General features: G+C 42.6%; 1 protein-coding gene across 1 annotated transcript; it reads right to left on the reverse strand.

Moving 5' to 3' along the window:
• Positions 1-553: 553 nt before the first annotated feature.
• Positions 554-16537, reverse strand: ATP6V1E1 (ATPase H+ transporting V1 subunit E1). Its single transcript, XM_054035542.1, has 9 exons — positions 16427-16537; positions 12141-12206; positions 10432-10541; positions 9473-9539; positions 5634-5723; positions 4054-4122; positions 3438-3532; positions 2086-2173; positions 554-1115 (listed from the first exon to the last, which is right to left on the reverse strand). Exons 1-9 carry the CDS (start codon positions 16457-16459, stop codon positions 1053-1055), a joined length of 681 nt encoding a protein of 226 aa, XP_053891517.1. The 5' UTR covers positions 16460-16537; the 3' UTR covers positions 554-1052.
• Positions 16538-17936: the final 1399 nt, after the last annotated feature.

Here is a 17936-nt window from a genome sequence, read left to right on the forward strand (position 1 = left end):
TGGGGTGTATGTAAGAGTGTCTGGGCTGGGGTGTGAGGGGGGTAGGCCTGCATCTGGCCCCTAGGAGGCAGGGGGTATATTAACACTCTACGAGAGAGAGAGAGAGAGAGAGAGTGTGTGTTTACTGACATACTTGCTGACAAGTCACCAAAATAATTTAAACGGGTGCAATTATATAGTGTTATTTTGACAAATTTTGCAGAGTTTAATTCCCCCAGGAATATTTTAATATCTTTCTCCTATAAAACTCTCTACACAGGAATCAGGTCACACAGAGTTCAACTCAACTCAACTGTGCTAAATACAGTTAGCAAGTACCTACAGACAGAAGATCCTGTTAGAGCTGGTGAGGTGATGTACTTAGCTGTTGACCTAGACATCCCTACCCAACCTCTTCTAAAAAGCAACAGAGGGTCCTATGGCACCTTTAAGACTAACAGAAGTATAGGGAGCATAAGCTTTCGTGGGTAAGAACCTCACTTCTTCAGATGCAACCTCTTCTAGTTACTCTTGAGTCACAGCATGCTGCTCAAAGACTACAGTGCACTCCGTGTACACACACCTTTTTATTTTTAATAAATTAAGTAGTACAGGCTCAGACTTTACTCACATATACAGAACAGAAAACTCTGGGCCTGACCAAGTAACAAGCTACACTTCTCACCCAGGGAAGGGTTGCATGCCCTCTGTATAACAGAACACTGAGAAGCCCTTAACTGGAAAAGTTGCTCCCATGGGCAGCATAGTACTTCACAATCACTAATTTTACTATAGACACGGGAGTGCAGGACAGGCCAAGAGCCCAACTGCATCCATTCTCCAGTGTCACTTCTGGACGGGTTGGTCTTCACCTCATTTTGATTAATACATTGTAACCACTTGATAAGTCAGGCAAAGCGCAGCAGTTATGCAAAATTATTCCACTGAAGAACACACATTGGACAAACATTATAGCATTGAAAAGGTACTTTTTTTAGGGTTTAAATGACCAGATGCTTTTTTTGCATCTCTCTTCAATATGGCAGTGGAACAGATTCCACTTTCCCTCAGGCTTAGTCCAAAAACTTCCTGTTGGCATTGGCACCAAAGAGTGCCCCTCGGATTTCTGGCATCATCTGTTGAGAGAGCGGGTGCACCAGTTAAGAGGCTTTGTATAGAACAGCACAGTAATAAATACTAAAATAGTTAAGCACTAACAGCAACTTAACATGCACAACAGTTAAGAAATCCTAAGCTGCAGTTCCATGCTGGAGCCATGAATGAATAGAGGACTTCTGTCAGTGCAACCAACTCTTCAGGGGATTTACAAGTTCATCTGCCAGATACTGGTGGTGGTTTCTCAGTGTGAGCAGACTGCAATCACTAACACTGTTGCAGCTTGAGCCAGAGGGATCACCTGTTAAGCTCAGGCATGTGATCACCCCACCTAGATCAAATCCATGATCTGCATTAGTTATGGACACAGAATTGTTTCTAGATTAGCTTGCCCTAAATCTCTCCCAAGGACAGAATTCAGTCTTGAATATGGAGGTCTATATTGCCAAAACCAAGATTCATCGGAGGCATGGTGGGGTTGCAAGGTCTTCCTTCTACACTGGGCTTTAGAAGATTCTCACATTGTCTAGTGGAACGGTTCTCTCTATTAGCCCATGTACTGCCACTAGCAGTGCAGCTTTATGAACACCATCTATTTTTGTACTATTCAGTAACAGGATCTTTCAATGCAGTTTGGTTCTTTAGAGACTTAGTCTTTCAATAATCTAGCTTCAAGAACCTAGCTGAGCATACACCTCAGAAGAGAGGATTTCTTACTGTGATAGAGATGGGCTCCTCCCCAACCTCCATACAACCAGCTGGATAGCTTAATTTTCAAGTCTACTTTTTTCAACCATTTGCTTGTCATCCATCTAAAGAGACCTGATCCCATAAGAAGTTATTTTGAAGATTAAGAGGATGATTGAGACTAAGGGATGCTGACTTCAAGATGAAGCTTTCCACCTTACCAATCAAGATGAACATGGCATGAAAGGAGAAAGCCTAGCAGATTGAGTACGGAGGCTCCAACTCCCTCTTTCCCAAACTCACCTGTTGGGCTATGAGATCCAGCCGGCTTTCCAGGGTATTGGAAACCTTGATTTTACCATCACTGTTATAGATCTCAACACCTCCAGCACTAGAGAGAAAACAGACATTACAATAGACCTCAACTTGACAAAAAGCCACTCTCCCATGTGTGTCAAAGGGATGAATCAATAGACATGTGTGGCCTCCTTTCTGCCTTTAAATGGACTCCAATCTTACTCCCATTACACTGGAAGCTAAAATAACCTGATAAAGAGAATGAGACAGCCCGAACAATGGTGTTTGCAGAGCATCCTAATGGGTAAGGGTCATCACCACCTAGTGTTTTAAGGATAGATTGGACCTAGGGAAATTTTAGGTACGAAAAATGATTACTTCAGTCAATCAGCTGAGCCTTCTCTCCACCACCCAATAAATATGAGTTAGGCTATGAGGGTTAATTTTCAGATTTTGGGAAAAGAGGCAATGTACTAGACAGATACCTTTAGAAGTGTTATTTCTTGTACCATTCATAGCTCTATGTAACAAGTTCATTAGATCTTAGCTTGAGTGCATCATTCAAGTGTTCTTTTCTATGTTACAGAACCAATTTTCTGGCAGTTTTGGAGGACAAAGCCTATCAGTTGGACACCTATAACCCACACATTCCCCCTCACAGCTTTGTTCTTTGCTTTATGTTGAACCTTAATCTTGGGCTTCACTTGCATTCCTTTCACCTCTAACAGACTGAGAAGTTATACTGAGTTACTAACTGCTCTTGCCTAGACCAGCGGTTCTCAAAGCCGCTCCGTCGCTTGTTCAGGGAAAGCCCCTGGCGGGCCAGGCCGGTTTGTTTACCTGCCGCGTCCGCAGGTTTGGCTGATCGCCGCTCCCACCGGCCGCGATTCGCTGCTCCAGGCTAATGGGGGCTGCAGGAAGGGTGACCAGCACATCCCTCAGCCTGTGCTGCTTCTTGCGGCCCCCATTGGCCTGGAGCAGCGAACTGTGGCCAGTGGGAGCCGCCATCGGCCGAACCTGTGGACGCGGCAGGTAAACACACCGGCCTGGCCCGCCAGGGGCTTTCCCCGAACCAGCTTTGAGAACCACTGGCCTAGACCAAACATTCCCCTGCGCTGTGAATTGGTTTGGGGGCTGCAGCAAGATAACTCATCTTTAGTTGCCTGGGAAACTGCACAGCAGGCAAGAGAATAGATCTTCAGTGTCAGGAGGAGTCAACTCCCACTAACTAGTGGCAGATGTGCTCTCAGTGGTACTCCTTTTGCCATTTCCCATAAGAGATGTTTCAGACTCCCTTAACAGTCCATTGAATCTCCAACAAGTTACTACCCAGCACGAAAAGCTACTGTATTCCTTACATATCTTCTGGCAGGAATGTCTGCTGGTCAATGTGAACATCAATGTCTTTTTTGGTAGCAGCTTTGTAGATGGGGATGCTCTTCTGTACAGCAGCCTGGAACACAATAGATATTCCACTTCAGGCCAGAGATTTGAAAGACACAGGGAGCCCTCTGCTGGCATTGCACAGAACTGATGGCTACTTAGTTTGCATTAGTGGAACAGGCACGGAGGGGAAATAATCAATTAGATGCCTTAATCTCATTCATTAGTTCAGCCTCTCCGGGACGGTGGTGCTGTAGGAAAAATGTTTGTGGCCTACCTACTTTGCAACACATTTACTCCTCCCTTTGAATCTTGAACCAGTAGCAGCTGTCATCATTCCTTATATTATAGCAGAACCTAAAGTTTACTAGGTGCTTTTCAAACAGAGGAAGGCACTCCCCAACCTGAAGAGCATATAATGCAAGAGATGAGGTATTTGCAACAGAAGTGTTTTACTTGGTAGTGAATCGCCCCAGCCCCACTGCCTTCTTATCTTGCCTAACAGGTTCCAAGCAGGAGACCTTTGCAGTCACAATCCCCTGGCTTTGTTTTTGGAGACATTTTACGCTACTGTAGCCAGAAGCCCCTTACCTTAACCATAGAGAGATCCTGTTTCCGGCAACGGACATTCAGTCTGGGCTCAAGCAGCTGGTAGAAACCCTATATGAGACAACTATAGTAAGAGGAGATGAAGGAAACGCCCATCATCTTATAATTGATTCATCCTCTCCTGTCATTTTTGGGGATTAATTATAAGACTAAGCAACTTTCTGCCATTATTTATTTCATACAGTGAAGATGAAAGTTCATTGGTTACAAGTCCCCTTTTTACTGTCATTCTGAAATAGGACTGGCTATCGATTACTGGGCAACCCATGGGAACCAATGGTTTTGTTCATGCAGGAAGTAAATAATCCTGATTTTTGGGGTGCAACAGCAACTAAATCTGGACAACACTGAGGATTGGTTGAGAAGAATGAGAAAAGGCAGGCTAAGAGTCAACAGTCACACACTAGACTGAGCAAATATGCAGCTTCTAGTTAAGGCATGCAGCGGTCTTTGGTCTCTGAACGGATACCACCAATTGTGCTAAACTGTTACAGGAATAAGTGGACAGTAGTACAAGCTGGAGACCACATACTGCATCAGACTTCTGACAAAGACAAACGTTCTTTCCAAAACACAGAGAGGTTGGGTCATCCAGTGTGCAAGTGAACAGCAACAGGCAGGGCCTGACAGTAAGACAGGCAATTAGAAGTACACTATTAATCCCTGCTATGGAGTAACGTAGACTACAGGTTTCAAGGCACCCTTAACATTGAGGGGTCTGAGGGTGGCAAGAGGAAAGAAATACTGGATCAAAAAGAAGACTTGAAAGAACAGAAACTGTTAGACTGCAGAGGAGAAAACTAGAATTACACTTTAAAGAGTTCTTAGCAAAAGGACATGGGGTAATATTTATGACAAGCTCTTGTATTAAAGCAGTTGCCAGCGGTGGCCACTATAGTTGAGGTACAAGTTTTCATTAAAACCCTTACTTGCATTTGCAGGAATTCCAAAAGTAAAACGTATGGGGCTAAAAAAGCCTAAAGTGGAATTTTTAGCCAGACATGTAGTTTAGGGGAGCAGCATCTATCAGACAGACATACCAAACCACAGAAAAAACCTGGTCAAGCTACAAGCCATACAAATCTGGATTTGGTGTAAAATTTGGAATGAAAACAGACAGGACTGTGCACTTTCCTAAACTTTGCGGGGGTTGAAGGAGATGTTTTCCAGAGTGTGCATTTGAGGAGCACATCCTGAGTATGTGCAGTAGAAACTCGAGATGTGCACATCTCTCCTGAAGGGTGCACTCCTGAGCTGTGCTCACTTAAGGACAGCTTAAGATGAAGCAGTTGGTGTGTTTTGTGACCATTATATTGTGTTTTTGTTTCTTTCATATTCAGATGAAAGTACTCAAGAATTTAAGCTTTCTGCACCCCACCCACCTCTTCCCAATCTCAAGTACACTGGGGCCTTGTGAGCTAAGATTGGGAAGTATAGCAAAAGTGGTAGTTTTAAATATGCCTATTCAAGGTAATCTCCAAACAGCAGTAGTACTCCTACAGAGGGTTTGTGTTTGAGGCTAGGGATGCAGTCAGCCTTTTACTATGGCTTGAGTATTTTACCTGTAGAACCAGTCCATCCAGCAATGTCTGGTACCTGGCACCATCCTTCACCACCTTGGCAAGTCTCTGCTTGGCCTCAGCCAGCAAATCCTACAGAAAGAAGAGATCAGGTCAGCAAAGTCCTCCTGTTTCTCCATTTGGTTCTATGCCTACCATCCTCCTGTACTCTTAGTGCAGCTATGTACCCTGCCAAGAAGCAAGTTTACAGTGCAGCTGATAATTCAATCCAGACCCTCAGCTCTGTGTGCACTGAGCAACAGCTTTCACAAAAGGTTTTCTTTCCCCACTACCCTGTTCAGTACCCAAAGTAAATGTTAACTATGAATTCTTTTTTATAGGCAAGGAAAAATCATAGTACAATAGAACCTCAGAGTTATGAATGCCAGAATTACAAACTGACCAGTCAACCACACACCTCATTTGGAACCGGAAGTACACACTCAGGCAGCAGCAGAGACCCTTCCCCGCCCCCTCCTCTTGCCCCCCAAAAAACTAGTACAGTACTGTGTTAAACATAATCTACTAAAAAAAATAAAAGGGAAAGCAGCATTTTTCTTTTGTATAGTAAAATTTTAAAGCTTATTAAGTCAATGTTCAGTTGTAAACTTTTGAAAGAACCACCATAATGTTTTGTTCAGAGTTACGAACAACCTCCATTCCCGAGGTGGTCATACTCCAAGGTTCTACTGTAGTAAAGGATTACCTATCCACAAGCAATGCTTATTCAGTTCATTAATGCTATTCTAGCTGAATGAGCTAGAGTTGTTTCTCCTACTGTCTGCTGCTTCAGGGTGACACCAGATCATGGAGAACTGGTCTGAAGTCAACAAGATGAAAGTCAAGAATGACAACTGCAAAGTACTGCACTTAGGAAGGAAAAAAAAAAAAATCAAATGCACAAATCCAACAGGGGGAATAAGTGGCTAGGCAGCAGCATTGTGGAAGAGGAACCTAGGAGTTCTAGTGGATCACAAATTGAATGAACCAGTGCGATGCTATTGCAAAAACAAAAAAAGCGCAAATTGACATTTAGGGATGTATTAACAGAAATGTCATATTTATGCAATGTGAGGTAATTGTCCCATTCTACTCAGCACTGGTGAGGCCTCAGCTGGAGAACTGTATCCAGTTTTGGGCACTACACTTTAAGAAAGAGGTGGGCAAACTGGAGAGTCCAGAAGAGAGCATCAAAAATGGTAAAAGGTTTAGAAAATCTGACTTATTAAGAGGTTGAAAGAATTAGGGACATTTCGTCTAAAGAGAAGAGAAGATTGAGGGGAGGCCACAAGTCTTAAAATATGTAAAAGTTTGTCAAAGAGGATGGTGATCAATTATTCCCCATGGCCACTGAGGGTAGGATAAGAAGTAATTAACCTAGTTTGCAGCAAAGATGATTTAGGTTTGCTATTAAGAAAAACTTTCTAATTAAAATTACAGCTAGTAAAACATTGGAACCAGGTTACCTAGGGAGGCTGTAGAATCCCCATCACTGGAAGATTCTCAGAACAAATTAGACAAAACACTTGTCAGGGATGGTCTAGGTACAAATTATCCCCACCAGGCTGAGACTGAATTGACAGGGTGATATCTTGAGGTCCCCTCCAGCCCTACATTTTATGATATACTGCAGGCTGCCTAAGAGAGCAGTCAACTACAACTTGTTTTTCCTACCCCAAAATTGTACAGAAATCCTTCGCATGCAAAATGCAAATCTGCAAAGTGATCATAACATTCTAGAACTGGCCAGGTAGAAGACTCCAGCCTGGGAGAATAGTACTGCCTACAATAGGTGACATTAAATTTAGACTGAATTCAGTACCAAAGAATAGCAGTATTTTTCTTGAATGCTCACCTGGCTGTCTTCACTTTTGAGACGTTAGATACTCTAAGATAAGATCTATAAAGTAGTCAAAGCAGCATAGTACATCCTAAACATGGCCTAAGGGAGACTAATTATTCTCGCAGCCCAGATCCCTGTTCTGCTATTAATTTTTAAAAGCTCCTAGTGTCCTGTTTTCATTAATAAAAATAGATACTTTTTCAATAGATTGAACAGAGCTCAAATAAATATGGCTGTGGACCTCTATTTGTCTTTTGTATATTATGTAAAATGCTGCATCTGTCAGTGTAAATTTTGACATTAAGGTCTGGATTCTCTGTTCCGAGGCAACAGAGCATCAAGTCTGACTTCACAGAGGTCCTTCACACTATTTTAGAGTCCATGTTTAAGGATTTCTGCTGCTGCCCTGTTACTCTGCTCCCATCTACCATATCATCTCCCCTTCAAATATTCTTTCCTCAATGCCCCAGAAAAATAAAATATCCTAAAGTTTCGATCTGGGTACGGTCGTGTGTCCCCCAAACTGAAACATTATGGTACGTATATAAGTAGACGCAACCCCATGATGTGCTGTTGTAACCTTAAAAACAGAAGCAGGGAAATACCCGATACAAGTGATTCCATGGGGCAGGAAAGTCTGTCTTGATAAACAAGAGTGTGTATTAGGTTTTGAATGCTAGAGTATTAACAAGACCGTCCCGAGTTCCCCTCACTGTCAAACCTAGTTATGCCTTCTGCCCTAGAATTCAAAAATTCTGGAAGTGCCCATCCCTTACTGGCCAGCCTTTTGAAGACCAAGTAACAAGAAGGTAAGACTGAGCTAGTACAATAAGACTTGAAATACTTTAAAATGAGGAAGGAAATGTCTTCTGCACCATTCAGAAGCATGTGACTGTGTCAGCTCAAAGCATGGTCAGGGAGAGATTATTCAACATAGATCGTTTCACAATGGAGTTAACTCTTTCCCCACCCTTCTTCTCTAAATACACAGTATTAGAAATCGCATCAAATTCACAATGGTTGACAAATGTGGCACTAGGATAGAAGAATCAAAGATCCTATATCTGATATGCTGATATCCCCTCCTACCAAATCCTTTTTCAGAACAGTGTTGTGAACAAGCAATACTACAGATGGTATTTTATTCTTGATTTCTGTAGTTCTCACAAACAGGACTCAGCAGCATCACCTAGTATTTGAAACACACAAGAGTGTGCCTCAGACAGGACAAGGGACTTTACATATCGTGGGATAGGCAGGTTATTCTCACAGAAGCTATAACTGAGGCCTTTCGTAACATTGGAGTATGGCTACCGTTATTCATAGTGAATGTAACCGATATAGTATCTATGACAAGATGATTACAGGGATTATAAGTCTTCATGCTCCCAGGCATAAACTGTCCACCAGACAGACCAAGAGGAAAGCCTTTCCACCCATCCTGGGCCACTGTTGGAGAGAGACAGTCCACTATGTGGATTTTTCTGGTAGTATTTATTTACAGGAAATGCTTGTCAAGCTTGCTGAAGCCCAGCCATTCAGTATCACTGCATACATTCAGTTCTAGTTGCCTGAAGCAACTCGGCATTTTGTGGGCCTCTTGTCACCCAGTTACTTCCTCTTTTTGCACTCAGTTGTGTAAGAGACATTTCCCATTCTGTGAATAAAAATCACAGGGCTGAACTCAACCATACACTGCAACTGAGATTCCTGGCAGACAGATATATCTTCCCTAAACAGCAAAGTGTAGCTGTGAAAACACAATACTAGTGTATACCAAAAAAGCCTAAATTCACACGTACAGAAGGCCACCAACTATGAAGGTTTTTTTAAAGTCAGCTAGCAAAGCCATTTTTTTAGTCTATGTATGCTTCAAGTACACATCTCATTTGATCACTATAAAAAAAAAAAAAAAATCAGATGCTTGGATCGGGTAATTCCTTAACTTCTGATGGGGAGAATCCCCTGTCCCTTTACTATAGAGGCAATATATACTCACCGCAATAAGGTCGTCTCTTGCCTTGAGGACCTTCAATCTTGCCTGATTCATCAGGTTGGACATCTGACTGCAAGTTGCATGGAAAAACTGAATCAGTGCATCAAGCTTTAGATGGTGATAGTGGCGCAGCAGATATTTTAATTGCATGCTTTACATGTTAGAGCAACACATTATGTGTTGAACGCCAGCTTGTTCACTTATTGGAATCTGCTTCAAGAGCAGCTATGATAAATTCCTGGCTTACTATAAAAGCCAGCCTCCGTTGAATCTGCACAAGTGACAACAAAAACAGAAAAACTACTCAAGAGAAACTAGCCACCACGACCAGTACGGATAGAATTAGTTGTGCCAGCGATGGAGCAGGACAGAGCATATAGGGTTTGTTAGACCTCTCCACCACATCTGCTGTTCTCTCTAGGTATTATCCCTGCACTTTGTGTGGGACTATTTAGAATTAGCCTATGGCTGATGTATCTGAAGCTTGCCAGCAAGGCCCCTAATGTACCCTCAGCTGCTGGAAGCGAGAGTTCTCTCTTCCCTACCTTACCACAAATCAATCCAGACTCTTTCAACTAGGGAAGAGCTGGAGTCTACTATTACCTATCCACCCCTTAGCCTCAATTTATTGGGACATGTTTTCCTGTAAGGAGCATCAATGCCAAGTCAGCTTCACTTTGCTGCTGTAAGAGTTGCCAATTTTGAGGTGTTTGAGAAAGCTGTAAACAGTAGCAACAGTGTGTCTGCAGATTCAGGAAGATTACAGTGCCTCAAGTCCACATTCAAATTTTCTTCTCAACAGTAAGGATTTAAACCTTTTTTTCATATGTGAAAATTCACATTCTGCAGAAATGTTTAGCTACGTCCTCTCCACTTGCTAGCGAAAGATTGTTTGTGTATCACTGGCAAGCTGCTGATTTTTTCCAAGCTCTGTAGCAAGCCAGGCAGCCTAAGTGACTTACATTTTCTTCTGTTGTTCAATTTGTTTTTCCTTCTTTTCATAGTACTCCATGATTTTCAGTCTCTGTGTCTGCACCAGGCGACCCTTCTCAATGTTGAACTCTTCTTCTGCCTACAGAGAAACAGTCACACAGTTGAAATTGAGGCTGACTTTTAGAAGATACTCAGTTCAATTCACTTCACTAAACTAAAGGCTAGGTGAGGATACTCAAGGTACTAATTAAGCAAAGCATTTAAGCGTGTACCTTAAATCTCACTGAAGTCAGTGAGATTTAAGCATGTTCTTTTCTGAACTAGGGCCTTACTAATTGCTGCTCAGTTAATCTGACCATTGCAATATCCTTGTTTGGCACCTATCATTTGCTTTCCTGTCCAGTTTTGATTCCTGAAATAGGGATGATATACAATTTTCAAGTACCAGCAAGTGAGCAAAGACTAGTAGGCTAACTAGGAGTAACCAGAAGTCCAATCCACAACACTTGTTCTCTCTGAACTCTAGAATTGGTTTAATCTTTGACTGCAGCAGTAAAGGTGATGGGAGAGATTCTGAAAGAATCACTAAATATTATAACTGTCAACTTAATACAATTATTTATTGTTCTTGAACCACTTACCGTTAAGCCGTAAACAAGGATACACGTGGGAGTTACTGCATTCTTAGAGCATGGCTGGTCCCCTCACATATGAAAACGTGCTAAGAGCTGTACACTATTTACAAATACCCAGCTACAAAAGTGTCGTGAGTCTTTACTATTTACCCATACTTCGAGAGAAGCGATAGGGCCCATTTTAGATTTAAGAAATAAGAAAAAATAAGCAATGTATTTGCTCAGTCACTTTGCATAAGCATTTCTAGCATGTAAACTACTGTGCTAAACTGATCGTATTCACAATCTCATTTCAACAAGACATCGGCTATCATTCCAACGGATCCATACTTGAGACCTTCTTTTCCAATATGAACTGACATAATTGGCCCCAATGTGTAATGTAATCAACCACTAATGATTGATTAGCGGATCCTTACAACTTTGGCATAATGCATTCCATTTTAACATAGAACTGTTCATGCTTTCCCCCCAACTCTATTTAAATCTATGCTGTGGTTCCTTAACATGGAGGCAAATCATAGCTGGCATGGTTTAACTGTCCTATTTTGATTCAGGAATAAGAGCATCCATACACAGATTTACACCAAAAACAAGAAGTGAGAATTAAAACCAATTTAGTTATTTTGGTGAAAGTTTGTGTGTACACAAGCCCCAAGTAAAACAAATGTAGAGATGGGTCACATTCATCTCTGTAACTCCACTGAAGTTAGAAGGACCAATTTAACCCAGTCTGTTTTATGCAAAATCCATGCTCACGCTACCCTTAGCTCCCCTGAAGTATTAACAAATCAACATGTGATCTTGCATACAAATGTGTTCACATCTAGGCATTAATAAGGAGACTCCGGGTGAAAGGGCAGCTTCAGCTCAGTTCCCTTGATTGTATTAATTTGGCACAAACTAAAATATTTAACTTTATTCAGTAGTTAACTTGCTCCACATACAGGAATTACATGACAAAAAAATAACGTGGCTTCTAGAAATATTGTAGAACTGTTTTTGATGGTATGACTGGGAAGCAACTCAGAATGTCAGATGCGATCCACCTCCTTTTGGAGTTCTTGACATTAAACCATCTAATGGCTTTTTTTGTTCGTTACCTTGGCATCTATTTCTTCAGCCTTTTCATTGGCTTCCTGCTCGATGAAAGCCATCATATGCTTGATCTGTAATAGAATAGACACACAGTTACATTCTGCTGAGAAGCACTTGCTCAAGGAAAAAAAACAAAACCTTTTCTTTTGAACTCCACAATATTTACACACACACACACACACACACACACACCAATCCCATCTCACATACTGTAGTGGTTCTTGTTTTCCTCCTACCTAACAAGCAAACAAGTCACACGAGTTTAGAAGAGAAACAGCCAGGGGCTGTTTTAGACAAGGTTCCATCTAACACCATTTCTCTGGATAGCATCAGCAGGTCTTCCCTGGATTATAAGCAGGGCTTCGGAGCTGTGCTCCGGCTCTGCTCCAGCTCCAGGCAAAAACCTGCAGCTCCACTGCTCCGGGCTCCAGGCTTCACTCCAAAGCCCTGATTATAAGTATATTTAAAAAGTTGTGCAATAGTCTGTGGTGGGTGGGAAGAAGCTTAAAGTGCGTTATGAACTGCTTCAAGGACCTGCATACATGAACCTTTCTAGCTAGAGCCATTTAAAAATAGTATTTGAGCTGTACATCAACATTCAGGGGACCAAGTTGCAATAGGATTCCACTAGGTTGTAAACTTCACCGTTCTGTGATTGGGCTAGAAGTTCAGACTAAAGCTGTGGGCATGTTCAATAGCAGTCCCAACTACACTGCAACTTGAAACTATGTTGTAACCAACTCTGGGCAACAGTATACTAATCATTGAGTGGCCTATGCTATACAGACGGTTTCAGTATACAGATAGCAGCGAAGAGACTTTTCTTGGACAAGGCAAGCCACAGCAACATACAGGAAGGATTCCCATTTACATCCTTTGTACACATGACTTCAGAGAAAAGAATCTGACTAGGAAGATAAGCGCATGCTCTACTGCACATGTTGACCTCAGGGTATGAGGGGAAAGTGAAGTGAGTAGACAGGCCATAGATGGAGAAGTTCAGACACGTGGGGCAGAACAATTGGATTAAGAGGGTGTTCTGAAAACCAAAACAACAATTCGGATTTGGATTCAGAGATTATATGACTCCAAGTGTTAGTTATGGGCCCACTTTGTGGATGGAATCATTGGGCGACAGCTTTCTAAAATCCTCTGAAGTCCAGAGCATAGGGACCATCATAAAAAAAGGAATCACAGTTCTCCAGAGGAAAGTGATTCTAGCAATGGCGAGGTCAAACCAAGGATGAACTCCGGTGTTGTTTCAGAGAGCAGAACTGGGAGTGGGTGGGGAGGAAAAGAGTTAGCGATTTTCTGATTTTAGGAGCCAATTAACTCAAACTAAGCTGGAAGCAGAGTCTCTCAGTGGGACTCAGAATACAAATTGGGAATACCCACTGCTGGGAGAGACGACCAAGTTGTTATGTAGCATCATACTCCTTGGCAGAATTAGTTCTGGCAGCACTAGGATTACATAGGGTGCCTCAAGAAACTCTGCCTCCTTACTCAGAGGATAAGAGAGAAATGATGTGACATTACAGAGTTTCCCCATGTCGCCATCTCAGTAGCACATAGCATTGCCTGCAAGCATCAAGAAGTACCCTATTTCTGTGAAAAGCTTGAGTTCCCAGACCGAGGGGATCAAAAGCTCATTTTGTTTTTTGCAGAATGCAGAGAACAAGATGGGACTTCCACATCTCTAAATAGTGGAAGTTTTAATAGGACATTTGGCAAACTTAGTTTTATTTTTGTGGAAGAGAGCTTAGTTTCTCCCCAAATTGATGGCCCTTGCCCAAGAGAGATTCCTAGAAAAAGAAGGCGAGTGGATTTTGCAAGAATTGTAATAGTCTTTGATTAAATTCCCACAGACAGTAGGTAATGTATTAAGTTAGCTTCAAAAGGGCTCGCTTACTATTCAACCAACTGCAACGTAATTTTCAAACTATGGTCTGCAGAATGAACCAAGTATTGGAAGTGGTCATGGGAGGGTCTCTTAAAAACTGAAAATATTGAGCATATTGAAAGTGATAAGGTCAAACTGTTTCCTACCTCTATCAGGGCCTATACTGACCTGTCATGCAGTTTACTGCATTTTGCATTTCCAGTTAATACAAGGACAGGATCATCCCCTATTTTTTAGCTGAACAAAATCCAATTACAGATATATTACAGTTGTTAGATTTGAATACAGAACAGAGGTCCAGTGTTAGGATCTATTCTCCTTCCAATGTCAAAGCTCACCCTTCAAGTTCAGTCCCATAGTGACTAACAGTGCCAGCTCAAGTTATGATAACTGAGGACATGCCAAAAAGGTTCGTTGTGCAAGTGAAGGTAGGGAGCTAAGGGAGGATCTCCAGAAGGCAAATAGGGATGCTAAGTTACTGTTTGTGTACTCACTACACAGTGGTCCTTTGCCAATCAGATTTGCTGAATGAGAAGGGAAGAGATGCAGTAAGTGTTTATGGGACCTGAAAAGGAACGGCTGATCCTGCATCAAACCTGTTTGATCTGCCCATCCCTTGAGAGGAAACTTCACTGGCCAGCATTGACTGGATCGGTGCAATTTTCATCACTGTGCACCATTTGCAATTCAGGTCAGACCACTTTGTTATCAAGGACACTATTTACTGTCAATGAGAACAGTGTGTGTCCGGACCCAAAAGGACAGCCAGATAGCTTAAAAAGCCAAGCCTTCAGTGGAAATTTACAAAGGAGCAGCACAAACTAGGCTGCTGTTCACAGACGACTGCTTTCCCTCCAGATCTGAAGTACAAAAGTCATTAGACAGTTGAAGAGTCTACACACTCTAGGAGCCAGACTATAAGCGAGTACTGCTCAGCCATTATAATCAAATTCAAGTTTACACCTAATTTCTGTAGAAAATAATCTGATGTCATGTACAAAACACCAGATGAGTGTTAGGGTGATCTGATACTTGCACAATAATATGATAAAAACAAGATCAACCATGACCACTTCCATCATCTCTTGTCTTCAGAAGCCATCCAAATACTTTAGCAACCCCCCAGTCTGCTGTCAACACAGGAGCTCCCAATGCTACTGGGAGATGTGTTGTGCTTCCAATACACGTTTTGTTTTGTTTTTAAAATGCCATTGTTCAGTTTGCAGTCAGATCCCCTTATTCACCGGCTAGCATGGGTATTATTCATAGGATTTTCCAGTTGCTGTTTCTCCATGGTACAAGGCCGTCACTGTTCTTCCTTCAGCAGACACTCTTTAAATGGGGGAAGGGGGAGGTTTCTTACTCAGCTACCTTTGCCAGGAATGTAGCAATAGGTTACCAATAGCTTAAATATCAATAGCACTATTTCTGTCATCCCAGTCAGCAGGGGCTGAGACAGCTTTTATTTTTGACAACTATTGTTTTAATGAGTAGTTTCGTACCGTGACAAAAGACATGTCCACTTTGAATGAAAAGAGATAAACAAGCTTCTCTTCCTAACCTGGGCTTTGATTATTAACGCAATCTCTAAGTTGTTGGGGGTGGCTAGAGCCTCCCAGCCTCTAGCTGTCTACCCCCACAGCCACTCAGTCCCCTAGCACTTTCCAGCACCGACTGCACTGATGCGGTCACCACCACCACCAATGCAGCTGCTCCTCGCCCAGGTCCTAGGCATAGTGACAGCAGCGCAACAAGCCCTTTAGGGCAGGAAACGAGGGAGGATCCCACAGCCCATGAGGAGACCTGAGGATGGGTGAATGTATTGGCCCATGGCCCTGAACTCTGTCCCCAAAGCTCCCCATGGCCTTGGACATCGGCAGTCCCAGGAATGCTATTTTAATTGTCAATGCGGTGTATTCTTTGGCCTTTAGAGTGAGAGATTTCTGTACTAGTGCTAGAAAATTCTTGTGCTTTGGAATTCCAAGGCCTGTTTTTTGGACATGAAATGTGAATTGCAAATCTCAAGTGTAGATTTTTTTTAGTCGTAGTAGTACATGCTGATGTGTGAATTACAGGAAATAAACAATAACATTAAATTGTTTCAGGACTTTAGTGGTCAGTGTTTAAATACAGATTGTTTGATCTGGTCATTAGATTTTATACAATAAAAAAAAACATGAACCTGCCCCCCCCCCATCCCCTCCCCTCCCCTCCCCGTCACCAGAGCCCGAGATCCTGGCATGGTCCAGACGAGAGCAAGAGGGTCGGGGAGGAGCAGCCCTAGCACCAGACCTGAGGAAGAATCACACCTGACCCTCCCCCCGCCCCGCCCGGGGCGCGAACACCGGCCTGACCCCCCAAGCCCCGGAGGAGCCAGGCCGGGCCCGGTACCTGTTTCTGGACGTCGGCATCGCTGAGCGCCATGGCTGCGGCGGGAGAAGGGCGGCGCGTGACAGTTGCTGGCGACACCCCGAGCTCTTTAGGATCCGACTGAATCAAATCCGGGTCGGTCGGTCGGTCAGGTCACAGATGCGGGAGCTGCGTCACTCCAACCCCGCCCACCATCGCTGCCCTACGCCAATGGGAACCGAGGCTCGGGTGACGTCACGGGACAAATCGGGCGCATGCGCGCTATAGCCCTATAGTGAGACCGGGGGGCGGGGCCACCCCGGGGACGTCCCAACCAGGGAGTTGATCCCTGTCCTAGTTACCAGCCCAGAACAAGCCTGTCAGTGTTATGAGGTGACACAGCAACGGAGACCCGGCTCCAGTGGGGGATGCAGCACTTGCTCAATTTGGTATTTTTCTTACAGCCCAAGCACCTGGAATCATTTCACTACAGGAGAATTGCAGCATTCATTTAAAAAACATTCCCACGGTTATGGTTGCCAAAAAAGCTTGAAAACCTGACCTGAACATACCTGAAAAGACCCCAAACCAGAAGGCAAATAAAGAATCTGACATTATTTTGTAAAATCTTAATAGTTTTCAGTGCTTTGGGTTGGCAATAGTGCATCACGGGACGGCACAGTGGATGGAGCATTCCAGACATGGTTTAGTATGGAAGAATACAAGAAGCCAAGATCAGGAAGAGAAAAGGAGCATAAAGGTGGCAAGAGGCTGGGCAAGATGAAGCAAGAACTTTTAGATGCATATATGGACGGTTTTATGATGTCTCTGGCACTGGCACTGAGAGCCACTATACTTTTATGGCTTAGATTTCATTACAGAATTACGTCAGGGATACAATAACTAGATTGTTGCCTCCTCTCTCTTGCCTGATATTTCATTACCTAAATTATTCCTCATCCACCCTTTTTGGGAGCATTCTCAAATACTGTGTCCATTCTTACATGACCAAGAATTCTGTTTTTTTTTTTCATTTCTTTCTGTTTGTCCAGATTTAAAACAGCTTTCCCTAGCCATATATATTTATTCTGGTTTGCAGAATTACTGGAAAATAGCACTATTCAGTTACATATTGAATATTTGTCACATTCATACTTCTTCCTACATTTTGGGTTGTCTCTGGTTACTGAACATTTACAGTGCCTCAAACCAAATAATGTTCTGACACAAGCTAATTATCTTCACTCATTTAATGAAATAATAGTACAAGAGATCATGGCAGCTATTTGAATTAATCTTTATGAAAGTTGTCAAGTCATTAAATACAGAAGAACATATTATACACAGATTTTTTTTTAAAGTTCAGGAGTTTCTAGTGTAGGAAGCAACTTGAACACTATAACATGATCACGTTTAAAGTAACTTCACAAAGAATCAGAACAGTATTATATTTAGTGTTGGTTGTCCAAACAAAGTTTCCATACCTTACTCTCTCCATGTACTTCGTTTTAAAATAAGATCCCAGACTTGCCATTATCTTCTTCTTTCTTAG

Source organism: Malaclemys terrapin, chromosome 1 (assembly GCF_027887155.1).
Source record: "Malaclemys terrapin pileata isolate rMalTer1 chromosome 1, rMalTer1.hap1, whole genome shotgun sequence".
NCBI classification, from domain to species: Eukaryota; Metazoa; Chordata; order Testudines; family Emydidae; genus Malaclemys; species Malaclemys terrapin.

Coding starts and splice junctions, on each gene's coding strand:
- ATP6V1E1 (XM_054035542.1), bottom strand. CDS start 16,459: ATGGCGCTCAGCGATGCCGACGTCCAGAAACAG. Junction 12,207..16,426: donor ATGCCGACGTCCAGAAACAG/GTACCGGGCCCG, acceptor ATTCTATTACAG/ATCAAGCATATGATGGCTTT. Junction 3,533..4,053: donor AGGATCTCTCTATGGTTAAG/GTAAGGGGCTTC, acceptor ATTGTGTTCCAG/GCTGCTGTACAGAAGAGCAT.